The sequence below is a fragment of the Zerene cesonia genome, chromosome 12, assembly GCF_012273895.1.
Source record: "Zerene cesonia ecotype Mississippi chromosome 12, Zerene_cesonia_1.1, whole genome shotgun sequence".
Lineage (NCBI taxonomy): Eukaryota > Metazoa > Arthropoda > Insecta > Lepidoptera > Pieridae > Zerene > Zerene cesonia.
The window spans coordinates 327659-343264 of record NC_052113.1 but is presented as its reverse complement, the minus strand read 5'-3'; the positions used below and the strand labels follow the sequence as shown (position 1 = coordinate 343264).

Below are 15606 nucleotides of genomic sequence, written 5' to 3'. Positions count from 1 at the left end.
ACCTATATTAAATAATAAAACAATATAGTGACGATTGAAAAGAGACTACTCGCTTTTATTGTACTGTTTTTTTAGCCGCAATTAAATATGTTCTGTGTTTTAGAAGTCAGACAAACAGTCAGTTTGACAAAACTTTATGAGACAGAGTTGTTTTCCGTACTTCTATTTGTTGTTGTTGTTTGTGTTTATAAATAAACTGTATATTTGGATTAAGAGTGATTATAACTGAATTAAATTGACCGACCTTAACAACTGCCGATACTTATCAATTGCCATGTTTGACATACAAATACGATGTAAAATAAATAATTTTCCATTTCCAGGTTACTTCATATACTTCTTTTACGGGATCAGCAACAGTTCGCTAAAAGAGAAGAAAGTGTCGCCGCCAACGAGCAACGGCAAATATGAAGAAAAACATGTTATTACTAAATTTTGACGAATTCATACAATATTTAGGATGCGTGAAAATAAACATATTAGTCAAACAATGAAACGTTAGCTAAAATTCAAGTCGTTAAATACAATAAATACTGAGTATAGATTACAAAGGTTATAAAGTGATCGAAATGCGCGCGCATTTTTGACGTTTATTTTTTATCTACATTACTTTGACATTTCAAAACAAATCATTAATTATTATTAATCTGTGTTTAGTTTTAATTAATTTAAATCTGTGATGAACGTTGTGTTGTGTAAACTGTGATATTTTAATGGAACGCGTAAAAATTGATTCGATATTTAATGTTGCCATAAAAAAGATATTGCGTAAATATTTTAGAGGAATATTTAAGAGGATACCCATAGATAATGCTATTTATTATATCAAATTGAATGTACTTAAAAGGTAAATAGAAAATAATGTAAATAATTTTTAATCGCTTGATTTTTTATTTTTTCGGAACCCATTGACTACAAAAAAAAAAATACAAAAAATCATATTAATTTTATTTTTCATTTACTTATTGCTTATGGATTTTTTAGAATAAATATAATTATAGTAATTCATTTTAATTTACTTATTATAAAATTTATCTTTTTATATGTATTTTGAGTACTATCATGATTTACGTATCTAAAATATTATACCTGTAGCAAAAAATAAACTAACCATGAAAAAGCTTTGCATTTATATAAATTGTATTAGTAGAAATGTATTGCTATTACGTAGCTTAATAAATTATGTATTTAAAATTTATATTTTAATTTGTTATAATAATTTCTTGCCGATATTTTATAACCTACAATATTACTTATCTATAATTTAGAAATATTAACTTGATTAGCGAGATTGTATTATATTGTAGAAGATGTGATATTGGGAGTGATTGTTAATAATTTAGACGAAAATAATAATTTTAAGGAGAAATAAATATCTGCGATGTATTTGAATCGTCTTTTTGTGGATAAACCCATATTGATTTGAATAATTTTTTCATTATTTCATCATTTTAAAAAGCATGTTTTTGGATTTTTAACTATATTTATATAAATGCTGTTTTATTCTATCATCGTTCATGTTCATGTATGATGTTCAGTAATTTCGCTTCCTATTCAATAAGCAAACAAACGAACAAAACATATCTATATATATTATTGAATTAGTTCTGAGTGACCAAGTTTTGATGAAAGTCATTTTAAAATAAAACCAAGGCAACGAAATCAGCATCATTTATTCTATTATAAAGCAATACAAGCAATAACAAATTAAAGGGAATACATAAATAAAACTGACAAAAAGCTGTTTAACAGCCACAAGTCAAATAATACTGCTGCTTTTGCACTTCACATCTAAAACTAAAAGTTTCATATACAGCGTATTATCAATCAATACATACAATAATAACTCAACTATGTTTTTTTTTATAGAAAGGTACAGATTAAACAAAGATATATGAATGATCAATAATAATAAAAAAAAATCTAAACCGTCTTCAAATTGTCAGAACTAGACCAAATATCAGATTAATTCCACCTCAACATCTCCCAAAAGTTATTGAAGATGTCCGAATCCTTTTTTTTTCGTCCCCAAACAAATGATAGTATATTATAATATAATACTAATGCATTAAAATTTCCTTTGTTTATGTTGTGGCATTAATAAATAGCAATTTATAATAAGCCCTTTCTTACTATTGTCCGAAATAATTGTATCTAAGACAATGGAGTCTGCGGTTAAAAATGGTTTTTGCTTCCTCTCAGATCTATATTTTATGTTAAAAATTCCTTGCCCTTACATTTTACAAACCTTTACACTCATTAATATTGATATTACACTTAAGATTATTTTATAAATATATAAATTGTACTAATATATAACTTTTTCTAAAAGTCCTCTACAGCTAAAGTTTTGAAAAATAAACAATTTTTTTCTAATAGTAGTTATGTCAGCTTTCACAATGTTTTCACTCCCATTTTTAATTAAGGACTCACATATTATAAATAATATATAAAATGGTATATAAAGCAAACAAATGTGACATGGGAAACTACACCTTATAACTGAGGTATAAAGCCTACATTAAAATCTATTTCTAGTCGTGTTAAATGAAATTTAATATATTGGCAGTTAGTAGAGAATAATGTTAAGTACTTTGGTAATACATCAGATATTTGAATACTTTGGTAATTAAGGAACAGAAGAGATTCAACGAGTCGCCTAAACATTTAGTTGTTGTTTGTGTGTTTGTTTTATTCATCTACAGTGACATCAATTTATCTTTGAAATGGCGAAAACGTTAACTAAAGCAGTTGAATTTTCATTATTGACTTCTTCGAGGGTTCTGTGTTTTATTGCTACCTTTAAAATTTTTCTTTTTATGTTCAATATGGCGAAATCTATTAATATCGATGCCCGGTTTATTATTCTAAAGGTAACACTAAAGTGACGGCGACGACACCCTTTTTTATCAGAGATATATTGGTGGCACTGTATAATAAAAAAGGTTTCATATGTTTTTAATAAGTGTTTTGTATGATAAAGTCAAATTAAATTCAACCTTATTTACATTTCATTTACCGTTTAGTTATTTTTTCATTGAATTGTAAAAAAGTGGTAACAACAACCGATCATTATGGAATTTTATAATGCTTCGATGCAATTTGGCAGTGTTGCAATACAATACAAAAAATAGATTAAAATGCAAAATAAATTTGTACAAAATAAATACACAATGTAATCTTTTTCGACGAAAATCGATTGTCAATCGTGTATTAAACTTATATTAGACAATTTAAATTTGTAAACTGTCTTTTCCTACATATTCGAGTATAATTGCATTGCATGTGAAAAACAATCTATCCATTTCTGTAACGAGTTACACGTACATTTTCAAATTCATCCATTATCGTCACATATTATAGTCTCAGCATTTGCTGTCATTCAGTCAACTAGATACTAGATACGAAGGAGACAACCGTGCTACTCGGGCTGACCAGGTCCGCGCCCGGCTGGGTCAGCGCCGGCTGTCAGCCGAGCGCGTGGGTCAGCGTGTTGTGCTGCAGCAGCGCCGTCTGGCTGTCGTTGTGCAGGTCGGCGAGCTGCACGGCGTCGTGATTCCGCCGCCGTTCGGAACTGTGCCACGCGCCGTACGTTATGTATATCAGGAGACCTGGAATGGTGAATAATAATATAATTATCGAGCCGATACTTATAGAAGGATCAGTTTTAAGAGGGATCTTCTATTTTTAGTTGGTACTGGATGAATTCAAAAAGTTGTAGACCGATTTTGAACACTCATATAAAGTTACATTATTTCTGAGTGGTATGGACTGTATTCTGATCGTTTTTAACCAGATACAACCTGGTCAGAAACCAATGCGGCTACTTTTTATACCACAATTCATTAAAATTAATTAGAAATTAATGTACGAATTTCATATTACTTTATTTTTTATTTTGTATGGTCTAAATCAAGTGCTTTGTGTAAGTCCATCAACGCAACAATAAATCGCAAGGCATCACCTGAAACTCAAGTTGACATTTTCGAGTTGAAGATCAAACAATTATTTATACACAACCTGATTCTCAACAAAAATAACACAAATTGTAATCGAACCTTCAAGTTTGTGCTACTAACGTCTTGTTTTTATTAATATTACAATAAACTCTCAATAAACACTCCGAGAAAAATAGATACGAGACACGATAGTCGCTTTAATTTAGATGTATATTTTATCGATTTGAATTTTTAATTAAAGGTTCCATAATACTCTAATAAATTGGCATTTTGTGCACTTAAATATCGCTTCAACACAATGGTAAAGGTCGCATTCTTGGACAATAGGAGAGAATTAAGAAACGATGTTAAGTAACACATACAGATACATACAAGACAGGTCATAAAAATAAAAAGCCAATGTGGCCAATGTAGCATTATTAAGCCTAAGGAAAACACTTCATAGAGATTTTGGTCGCAGGAACAAAGCTACAGTATTAGATTTATAAAATGCGTAAAAATAATCAATCTCTTCAAATATATCAGAAAAACGCTCCGCCGCGACTTTGACCGTGGTACATAATATGTACTTTTCTAATGGTGAAAGAATTATTCAAATCGATATAGTAGTTTTTGTGTGAAAACATTACAAATATACATACAAAAACAAAAATCTTTCCTATTTATTATATTAGTTTAGACAATGTGATCGGTATAGGACAGTATAGAGGGTGTTCGCTTTTACGTTTTTTTTCTTGCGATACGCTCCGCTTCAGTCGATAGATGTTAATTAGATATAATTAATACATAAACGGCTGTTTAAGAGGGTTACAGCTAGAAATAGGAAATCGAAAATTATAAGTTCCCATAGTCAAATATTACTATAAAATAAAAAATAAACACTTTCAAGATAGTAACAATAACCTTGAGCCGTTTCTCGAACACTATATGGTTGTTTTTTAAACACCTTTTATAAAGGTGAGCTAGTGTTCGGTTCATTACTTTAGTTCAATAAATAATTAACTAAACACGTGTTTACTCACAATAACAAGCGAATGAATTAAAATGTGCAGCGTCTTCTGTTTATTGACAAATTTAGCAGCCGCAATTATATTGGTGAACGGTTATGGCGAATACGAATTCGCTAGATTGAGCTTCGAAAGACTCGCCAAGAAGTACGGGCACCACCCCGAGGTATATGAAGTCGAAACAACCGACGGATATATTCTTACTCTTTTCCGCTTGCCCGGATCACGGAGTATACCTGTCCTACTCCAACACGGCATACTGGACTCGTCCCTAACTTGGATTTTACGTGGGAACAACTCCTTGGGTATCAGCCTTGCGAACGCAAAGCACGACGTATGGCTGTCCAACCTCAGGGGGAACACGTTGTCGCGCAAACACGTCCGTTTAAATCCAGACGAAGACCCGGCGTTTTGGGACTACAATTTGGACGATTTGGGCACGATCGACCTGCCGGCGATCGCCGACAAAATATTATCAATAACGGGAGCGAAGCGGCTGAACGCCATTGGTCATTCCATGGGCAACACCATCTTTTATATCCTCGGATCTAGAAAGCCGCAGTATAACAGTAAAATAAACGTAATGATCGCACTCGCTCCCGTTTGCTTCATGCACGATCTCCAGGAACCGCTCCCGTGGTTATTCGAAAATGCCAACGACATAAATGCCATATTAGCTGAATCGCATATCCACGAGCTATTTGGCAGGACGACACCTCAGGGATACTTGTTCAAGCAGATCTGTATGGACCGCGCCGCCGCGTACGACATCTGCTATAAAGCAGGCCTTTTCCAGCTAACCGGTACTAGCGACACTACGGAGATAAATCCAGACTTCACACAAGTAGCAAGCAAGTATTTCCCCGCTGGAATATCCAGGAAAGTGGCGTTGCATTACTCGCAAATTGGGAGACGGAGGAGGTTTCAACGGTTCGACTACGTCACAGACAATTCTAAAGTTTACAATGCAAGCGATCCACCAGAATACAATCTTGGTAGAGTAACAATGAGGCTCGTTTTGGTGGCTGGTCAAAATGACAAGCTGTCCAGTTTGAAAAATGTAAACTTGCTGAGAAGCCGCCTCCCCAACGTGGTGGATTACATCGTGCATCCGCGGAAAAGATTCAGCCACTTGGACTTCACTTGGGGGAAGAGAACCAAGGATACACTGTTCCCATATATTTTCTACGTTTTGAATAAATTTTCCTTCCGCTGCCTATAGTTTTGAAGAAAATTAAAAAGTTCATAAGTTAACACGAGCAGAGTTCCTGTGAGATTTTTTATTTTTTTTGTTAATATAGACATGACTTCTTTGTACCAATAATTATAATTTAGTAATAATTAGTACAGTCATTTAATCTTTAACAATTAAAAATATACTAATAATTTTACGTAAAGGTTCGTTATTTTAGGTCAACTCGATAATAACATTTATAGAGATAGACAGAAAGATAAACTCATATATAATTCAACAAGACTTACATAAAAAACAATCGAATAACCCATATCTTAATAAAATTAATACCGCAGAAAATAAAGCAACAATTAGTGTAAATAAATAATAATATAAAGAAAATATATGAATACTACTTTTTTGTTTTTTATTTAACAATAAAAAATATATCCGCTTTTTACTGTCAAGCATAATACATATGACGGATATCAATTGTGTTTTAATATTCTGTTGGATGAATAATTGTCATTTAAGATACAGATGTCACTTTGCATAACTTGACAAAACTCGTTTAGCAATCGAATCCTTTAAAATGTCGAATCACTCAGAAACGGCATTCGTACTGTTATGAGCTTCTGGGTGGATAGCTTTTTAAAGAACAAGATTTAGATTTTAAGATTTTTAATTAGAGAAATACGTGTTACTTAAATGGATGTTAGGAAGAGACTGACTGGGAATGTAGGATTGGTTAGGAACTATGGACATAAATGCTGAGTAGTAGGAATAGGGATGAGGTAGGCGTATTAGGATGCAGATACTAGGTATAACAGTACGGATTGTATCTTGGTGTTCGTATGTTGTTATGAACAGATTTAATCAATTAGGATGAGGAGAATCACAGTACATTTTTATTACGATCAATTTAATATTCATCACACCTCTTTTTTTTATTTCTAACATATATATGCATCTAGAGCCTATCATGTAAACAAAATAATTAAGAAAACATTACGTATCTTTGTAATATATACAATTATTCAAGTCAGTCTTTGTTTATCGATAAAAATTTCATAAGCCCCAGTTAATTATTACGTCATATGTTTGTGTTTGTACAAGAAACGAAATAACAATTTTAACGCACTATTATAATATCTAATGCCATGTCAACTCAAAACAGTTGTTGATACGGTCATTAAACGTAACTAGAGATATTATTGTCGAATTGAGTTTGATAATTATGTATATATTTTATATTATGTATATATGTATGTGTGATATTACAATTTGCGATCAATAGCCGAATTGACATTAGCATAACAATTAGAAAGAATTTCGTTCTTCAGTAAACATTTTCATTTTTTTTAACTAGCTTTCGTCTGTGACTTCGGCCGCGTGAAAGAGTCACATGCGAAATAAACCATAAGCGTATTCAGCATAAAGTGTTATAGTAATCTAAAGGTTAACCTATTCATAACAATAAACGTTTTTTACAAAATTAGAACAATTCAAATTTTTCTTGGACAAATATAATAAAATAATTAAGAGAAGAGGTATATGTGTTTATACGTTGCATCGCGATATGCCTGATCAATATCTCAAAACTATACCGCCATTTTGACGCTAACAACTGAAGCTATTTATCGTACGTTCATCGATGGGTTTATTTCACAAATTCTTAGCAACATTAATTCTTTAACAATATGTACATTACTAAAATCGAACCAAGCCTTTTGAGGAACATAAAGCCTAGCCTTTATGTTCTTTAATACCATGGGAAAGCCAATTTAACATAAGAAATTAAATAAAAAAACAAATTAAAAAAGCAATTTAACATTACGTATTTCGGCATTTAGTATTTAATTAACTTGTTTTTCACTTCGATACCGTCACTATATTTGCTTAAGTGTCAAATAATTATTCAACAAAGTGTTTTGTATAATGATACTTAAACATAAATGATAAAAGTATGAAATAAAGGCAACAGTTAAAACCAAAACAGTTTTACATCTGTCTAACCATTGAAGAAGACATTTCACAATTCTTATCGCAGCGGAAAAAATGGTTACCAAAAAATGTATCTCCGAAAAAACAAAACGCATATATCAAATATTTATCCTAAGCGTTGCTATAAGCGAAGTGACCACCCTGGATATTATCCCTGATATATTGTCTAATACTAATAAGCTCAGTACACCGGAAATGGCTGCAAAATTTGGTCACCCAGCGGAAGAACACAATGTTACAACAGAAGATGGGTACATCCTGGCCTTGCACCATCTACCTGGCAAAGGTATGCCTATTCTCTTGATGCATGGTATATTAGACACCAGTGAGACTTGGCTGATAAGGGGCAACACATCACTGGGGATCACGCTCGCTGCGATGGGCCACGACATTTGGATAGGAGACTGTCGAGGTAACAAGTACTCCAGGCGACATGTGTCTTTAGACCCCGATAACGACGCTGAACAATTCTGGAACTTTACGTTTACCGAAATCGGCAACTACGATCTGCCTATATTTATTGATTACGTTCTGCAAGAAACGGGCTATGAGAAGCTGAACGCAATAGGACACTCTCAGGGTACGACAATATTCTTCGTGATGGGAGCACTGAGACCCGAGTATAACGATAAAGTGAACGCGATTATAGCGTTAGCACCGATAGCGTATCTCACGAATATACAACCGCCTCTTTCAGCGATCATTGCTGTTGCACCCGCCATCTACGTCGGGGGTGTGAAGCTACGTCAGTTTGAGCTCTTCGGTGACTCCTTAACGGGTAAAATCGTACGTCCCGTATGTTTGACGCCAGTCACCGGCTACTCTACGTGCGCCTTAGGCCTTCTTTTTCCGGTAACTGGTTACGACGCTTCAGAATACGAGTACTCATTTCACTACGAATTCTTCCAAACGTTTCCATCGGGCACTCCTTTGAAGGGTGTCTATCATTATGCACAAGTGAGTTCCCGGGATAGTTTCTCGCAGTTTGACTATGGAAATGAGGAAAATTTGGAACGCTATGGTACGGAGCTGCCGCCGAACTTCGATTTGAGCAAGGTGACGATGCCGGTAGCACTGGTGTGCAGTAGAAATGATAAGCTGTCGACATTGGAGGACGTAGCTAAACTGCGTTCAGCGTTACCAAACGTAATACAGTACACCGTTTTGGACAGGGAAAAAACAAATCACATTGACTTTACGTTTGGAAGAACGAATTTTAAATATTTATATCCGCAAATATTCGATATTATGGAAAAATATTTTTAATAGTTCATTAACAAATAATACTGATACTGTATGTTTTAAGATACAGTGGTTAGTGTTTTGAGCAGTGCTGACTTTAATAATATGCTTCCGCCACATTGCACCTTACATTTTATTATTCTATTTATTTGAAATAATTAGGCAACATAGATCCATTAATATCAGTAAATTACTTATAAATGAATGATAGTAAATTATCAATTGACGGGGCACATAATGCGTACTGTCCAAGGTCCTAACCACTGAACCACATATGCTCAATCTGACTATTAATTAATCATAATTTAATTTTATATGATTATTTACACATATATTGTATCCTAACATTTTATTTATACCCGTTTACCTCAATTACTCAATATAAATTAATAATCTTCCCTATGCATTTAGTATATGACATTTTTATCACCTGTTCTATATCTAACCTGATGTATATATCTAACCTGAGGTTAGTTCAAACACGTAAGTAAATGGTTTTTAAAACGCACCTAATTCACTGGTCCAATCTGGAAATTTGCGCTCTTTCGAGCTCATTTCGTACATCATTTAGATCAGATTATGCCATCATGTATTCTAGCAATATTTTTGGCAATAAATACCTATTCTTTTATTTTTTTTGTCTTTCGCATGTCTATGGAAGCATTATTTACAAACGAGTAAACGTGTAATATAAATCGTATGCCGTTAAAACTAAAACTATTCAAAGCGCCGAAAATTTGTCACACGATTATAAACACATTCCAACGATATCTCGCTCGTTAACCTGATCTAAGCTGTAATATATTAAATTGTTGTTTAATTAAGCAGTACGACGCATTTACAGTACACGATGGCACGATATTTGACTTTATTGTCGTTTAATTCATATGAGAGATTTAATGTACTCTTTATTTTTATAATTGTACATGGGTTAAAAAGCAGATTACGTCGCGGGCAAAAAGTTAGTTTTCCCTACAGGAAATTCAATAAAAAATCTCGCCTACATTGATGCGGGTGCAATGGCGTATTAATTATCTCTACAATGTAATTTCATTAAAATTAAATGGATCTGTCAAAGGGTCGCATATTATAAAATCGTCCATGTTTTATTGTTCTAACGTCCCATATAAATGATAACGCACTAATTGTGCCATCAGTATCACACTATGGGTACACTAATTTATTTCCCTCTGAATACTAAGTGGCTTAGTATATGGGCGACTTTATCAGTTCTAGTAACAGTTAGCGCAAGTTCGGAGCGAAACGCTAGATTTCTATTAGACGATGGCAAATTAAACACGACAGAATTAGCATCCAAATACGGCTACAAGATAGAGGAATACAAGGTGACCACTGAGGATGGATACATTCTAACGATGCACCATATTCCTGGGAAAGGACGGCCAATACTCATGATCCACGCGTTGGCTGACTCCTCGGAATCCTGGTTTTTGAGGGGCGAAACTTCGTTAGGCGTGACTTTGGCCGATTTAGGTCACGACCTATGGATGGGTGACTGCAGAGGCAACGCCTACTCGAGAAACCACGTGAAACTGGACCCTAACAAAGACGCTGAAGCATTTTGGAATTTCTCCTTCCACGAAAACGGTTATTACGACCTGCCAGCGTTCATCGATATAGTTCTAGAAAAGACTGGCGAAAAGAAACTGAACGCGATCGGCATATCGCAGGGCACTGCGATGTTTTTCGTTATGGGATCAGTCAGACCTGAATACAACGAGAAAGTGAACGCGTTGATCGCACTGGCACCGGTTGCTTTTCTGAATAATTTGCAACCACCAATTTCGACGTTTGTCAAAATCGCACCACAGTTGTATACCGCGGCAACTAAACTGGGACTGTACGAAGTTTTAGGCAATACGATAAATGGCAAAATCATCAGGACGATATGTTTGAAGCCCGTGCTGGGATATTTGATTTGCGCTTTTGGGGCGTTGTTCCCCATAGTTGGCTTCGACGTGCAGGAATACGGTCCCCTCTTCCATTATAAGGCGATGAAACGGTTCCCGCAAAGTAGCTCAGTAAAGAACTTCTACCATTACGCTCAAGTGAGTAGAAGAAGAAGCTTCTCCCAATACGATTACGGGCCATCAGAGAACTGCAAGAGATACGGATCCGAAATGCCTCCGGATTACGATCTGAGTAAAGTCACTATCCCGGTGGTGTTGCTATGTGGGCAGAACGATAGGATCGCGTCTTTGGAGGATGTTGCGACTTTGCGAGTTCAATTACCCAACGTTGTGGAGTTCACGGTACTGGAGAGGGCCAAGATGAATCACTTGGACTTCGTGTGGGGCAAGAACATGGATAAATACCTGTATCCCGATTTGTTAAATGCGATGGATAAATTCTTTTAAACAGATGTACTCTACCAATGATTCTGACTATTATTAAAATGTTTTTTTAAATAACATTAAACGGACATTGTTAATTAATCACAATTTTTCAATATTCATAAAACATCCTAAAAATTACCATAAACCAATATAAAAAATTATGTAAATATTGCAAAGATAATTTTTAAATCATATTTGTTTATCGCATCAACAACAAAGTAATAGGGCGACCTATTATATGTCGCTAACATTTAAATAACAAATGATCAATTCCAAAGGCCATAAATTAGATACTCACCAGCAGCTATCCAGACCGCGAACCGAATCCACGTCATGTAGTCGAGATTCAACATCAGGTACACGTTAATGAGTATGCTGAGCCCGGGCAACCACGGCACCAGCGGGACCTGGACATGGAGCTCAAATTGCATACATCCATTTGTCCACAGTGTACATAATAAAGCCTACAACACTCAGGGATGTCGCACACATCCAATGGTGACAGAATTTTTTGAATTGGTCCCGTAGTTCCTGAGATTAGCGCGTCCAAAAAAACAAATTCATCAGTTATCCATATATTATGAAGTACTGATGCACGATCAGAGAATGTGTAATGAGAAATTTAGCACGGTGAGAGATTATTATAACAGTATATTTTTGATCAGATTTAATTTTTAACCAACAAATTTAAATAAGCTAATGCTTGAATTCTTAAATAGTAATTTAAATAGAATATTCAAATTATAAACGTAACTTAACGCTGGACAAATATTATATACTAGCTTCCCACCCCCGGTTACATCCGAGTGGTCAGAGTAAATTCTTATGAAAACGAGATGTAATGCTAATAAAGTAAAATTCTTTTTAGTTTGAACAAGGAAAAATGGAAAATTTAAGCATGAAAAAGAGTTCAAGCCTTCGATAATTAATAACACTATACATAAACTTATTTGTTTGTAAAATTCTACTCGAAGGAAACGAACATTAACGCAAAAACTTATTATCATTATTTACTCAATTCATAAAACGCACCGAACGTAATAGACGTTATACGACCTAGCTGATGGCTAAATTGAACCTTATTCCAGTGACTTAAAGTCCGAATGACGATGCACCCAAACTCCACACTGGGCCTCTTTAGGCGAGGACATTTTTTTGCCGACCGTATACTAGTGTCACTATCAAGGCTGGTGTGTCGGCTGGTAAGGAAGTGAGCGGCTCACCGAGAAGGCCAGCTTCTTCTCGGAGACGGGCTGGCGCGAGATCGCGTAGAGCGTGGCCAGCACGAGCAGCGCGGCCGCCGCCGCCGCCGCCGCCGGCGCCAGCTCGCCGCGCAGGATCGCCTCGCCGTGCGACTTGATGCTGCCCATCATGATGAAGCACCACACGCCTGGGTGCAAACGTGTCGGTTTGTGACTTGTTATCGGGATGCAATAGTGGGCGTGGGTTGTCACACAGGCACAGAAACCGAAAGAGTAGAAGAAGTTCGATTGCCGAGGCGGGATCACGGGTCCCTGAGCGGCTAGACGCTGTTACTGTATGGCAAAAACACGAAGGTTCCAATCCGCCTCGTGTTTCTTTTATTTTCAATCAGTTAAAAATTAAAAAAAAAAATCAGTATCAGATGTATCTATAGAAATAATAGACTTTAAACGGTGTACGGTGTGTAGTTAAACATATGAGGAGTATAGTTGAGTGTGAGGTGTGGGTGTGGTTATGAAGTGTGAGCGTGGGAGTAAAGTGTAAGTGTTAGTGTGAAGTGTGAGTGTGAAATGTGAGTTTGAAGTATGAGTTATGAATGTGAGATATAAGGTGTGAGTGTGAGTAAGCAGTACCATAGAGCGTGACAAGCACGGCCACCAGCGCGGAGCTGAGCCTGTTGGGCGTGGTGAGCCGGTCCAGGTTGAGCAGCTGCCGACACCACGCGGCGGCACTCAGGTTCAGGGCTTCCGGGGCGCGGTGGACGCTTTGGCTGCGCTCGTATCTACGCCAAAACACTTTATTAAGAACTAGCTGTCCACCCGTGATACATAGCCTATGTTGCTCAGTGAAGTTGCAGCTTTGCAATGGTAAAATAATTTTCGAAATCGGTACGTCGGTTTTTGTGTGAAAACGTTACAAACACACAAAAATAACAAAACGTTACAAACATACAAAGTTTCCTCTCTATGATAGTAGTGTAGATAGTGTAATATGGCCGCTGGTTATCGCCGGACTATGTGGCGAACGTGCTAAGATACCTGTTCCAATAAAAAAAAATATATAACAGTCAAACACAATAAATTAAGTTCCGAAAAACCATATCCGCATTAAGAGACACAGAAGCATTGCGCGTATGTCTATCCGACCAATGCCGACATTATGCAACCTTATCTGCTCTGCCATATTATTATATATTCATAAAGGTTTAAATATCTTCTTTAAAATAACAGAAGGTACCATGCAACAAATCTTAAAATTTTAAAGACGATTTTCTACCTGAGCAGTAACACGCAGGAAGCCACCATGGAGTAGGCCAGGAGCGTGCCGATGGACATCATGTGGATGAGTTGTTCCAGCTCGAATATCATTGCTAGCGTACCTACGTACATAAATAGAAATAACTTTAAAAAATCCTATAGATATATGAGTACTAGCTTAGTCTCTAGAAATGAAACAATTTTTAAATAATGTCGTGAGTTCTCAATCGATTCACGTTTCTCTTTTTCAATATAATATGAAATTGGTGTCCATTATAGAATTTGTTGTGGTACACACTCGCCGGGTACATACAGGTGACCATATTCGTTTTTATAAAAAAAAAAATGTTTTCTTGTGTTTGATTTTACGCGAGTATTATACATTTAGAAATTAAAAACTTTTTAACGGATTTTAAACGCGATTTATTCATTATATTATTAACCCGACGTTTCGAACACTTTACAGCGAGCGTGGTCACGGGGAGACTGAAAAAAAATTGTTGTCAATTAACCTCATTTTAGAAATGTAGTCCTGGATGATGTAGTTATACCGGTGACCATTTTGTAAAAAAAAAAAAACTATTTTCTTGAACGAAATAATCACCAGTAAAGAGGCCGGCGACCATGGTGCCGACGAGCGGCGTGTGATACTTCTCGCTGACGCGGCCCATGAACTGGAACAGCAGCCCGTCCGACGACATCGCGTATATGATCCGCGGGAGGGGGAACACCGCGCCCAGCAGACTGGGGGGGGGGGGGGCATAATTAGTATAAAGACAGGTAAAGAAAAATAGAAATTAAAAATTAAAGTTTAATGAATTGGTCCTATAACCATACTAAATATTTTCAAAATCTAACAACTAATTTAATGTAATCGACGCACACACAAAGAGACAAAAAACTCTAAACATTACTACGGGGTTTATAAATATTCAAAAATATTTAATGTACAGAAATTATATTAGATAAACATATATTAATTTTTACAAATTTCCAAGCCACACTTGGATAGCGTAGTGGATTATGGCCTGAACGCGCAAAGGATGCCTGTGTCCCAGCAGTGGGAACACATATGGGCTGATGATGATGGGATAGATGTAGTATATTCAACTGTATACTATGTCTATCACATTACCTGGAGCACAGAGCACAAATGGCGCCCACGCTGACGGCGTACTTGGCCCAGCTCCAGCCCAGCTGGTCGTACACGAACGGGAACGGCGCCTTCTCGTCCTGCAAACCATTTTCAACCTTAAACTACCGTCTGTTAAGTGTCAATATCAAAAATTGTGATAATGATTTAAACTCATTGTATTAGGGATGAAAGCTCTACAAAATTCCATCGCAGCGCTGGGGAAACAATATAAACACGTACACATACAAATAGTTTCGACCAGCGTATTT

General features: G+C 35.8%; 3 protein-coding genes across 3 annotated transcripts in view; 2 read left to right on the top strand and 1 right to left on the bottom strand.

Moving 5' to 3' along the window:
- The window catches only part of LOC119830846 (cationic amino acid transporter 3), a 30538-nt gene extending 29752 nt beyond the window's left edge, over window positions 1–786 (top strand). The window contains exon 11 of the mRNA XM_038354009.1: window positions 324–786. Within this exon, the coding sequence (XP_038209937.1) occupies window positions 324–439 (116 nt within the window). The 3' untranslated portion in view covers window positions 440–786. The remainder of the gene's footprint in view (window positions 1–323) is intronic.
- A 1303-nt stretch (window positions 787–2089) lies between these two features.
- The window catches only part of LOC119830706 (cationic amino acid transporter 2-like), a 19002-nt gene continuing 5485 nt past the window's right edge, over window positions 2090–15606 (bottom strand). Inside the window, exons 8-14 of the mRNA XM_038353812.1 lie at window positions 15338–15440; window positions 14807–14946; window positions 14222–14324; window positions 13579–13727; window positions 12967–13133; window positions 12042–12150; window positions 2090–3611 (exon numbers count right to left, since the gene is read on the bottom strand). Coding sequence (XP_038209740.1) covers window positions 3469–3611; window positions 12042–12150; window positions 12967–13133; window positions 13579–13727; window positions 14222–14324; window positions 14807–14946; window positions 15338–15440 — 914 coding nt within the window. The 3' untranslated portion in view covers window positions 2090–3468. The remainder of the gene's footprint in view (window positions 3612–12041; window positions 12151–12966; window positions 13134–13578; window positions 13728–14221; window positions 14325–14806; window positions 14947–15337; window positions 15441–15606) is intronic.
- On the top strand, window positions 4863–6388 carry LOC119830707 (lipase 1-like). Its single transcript, XM_038353813.1, has one exon. The coding sequence runs from the start codon at window positions 5004–5006 to the stop codon at window positions 6186–6188; it is 1185 nt and encodes a 394-aa protein (XP_038209741.1). The 5' UTR covers window positions 4863–5003; the 3' UTR covers window positions 6189–6388.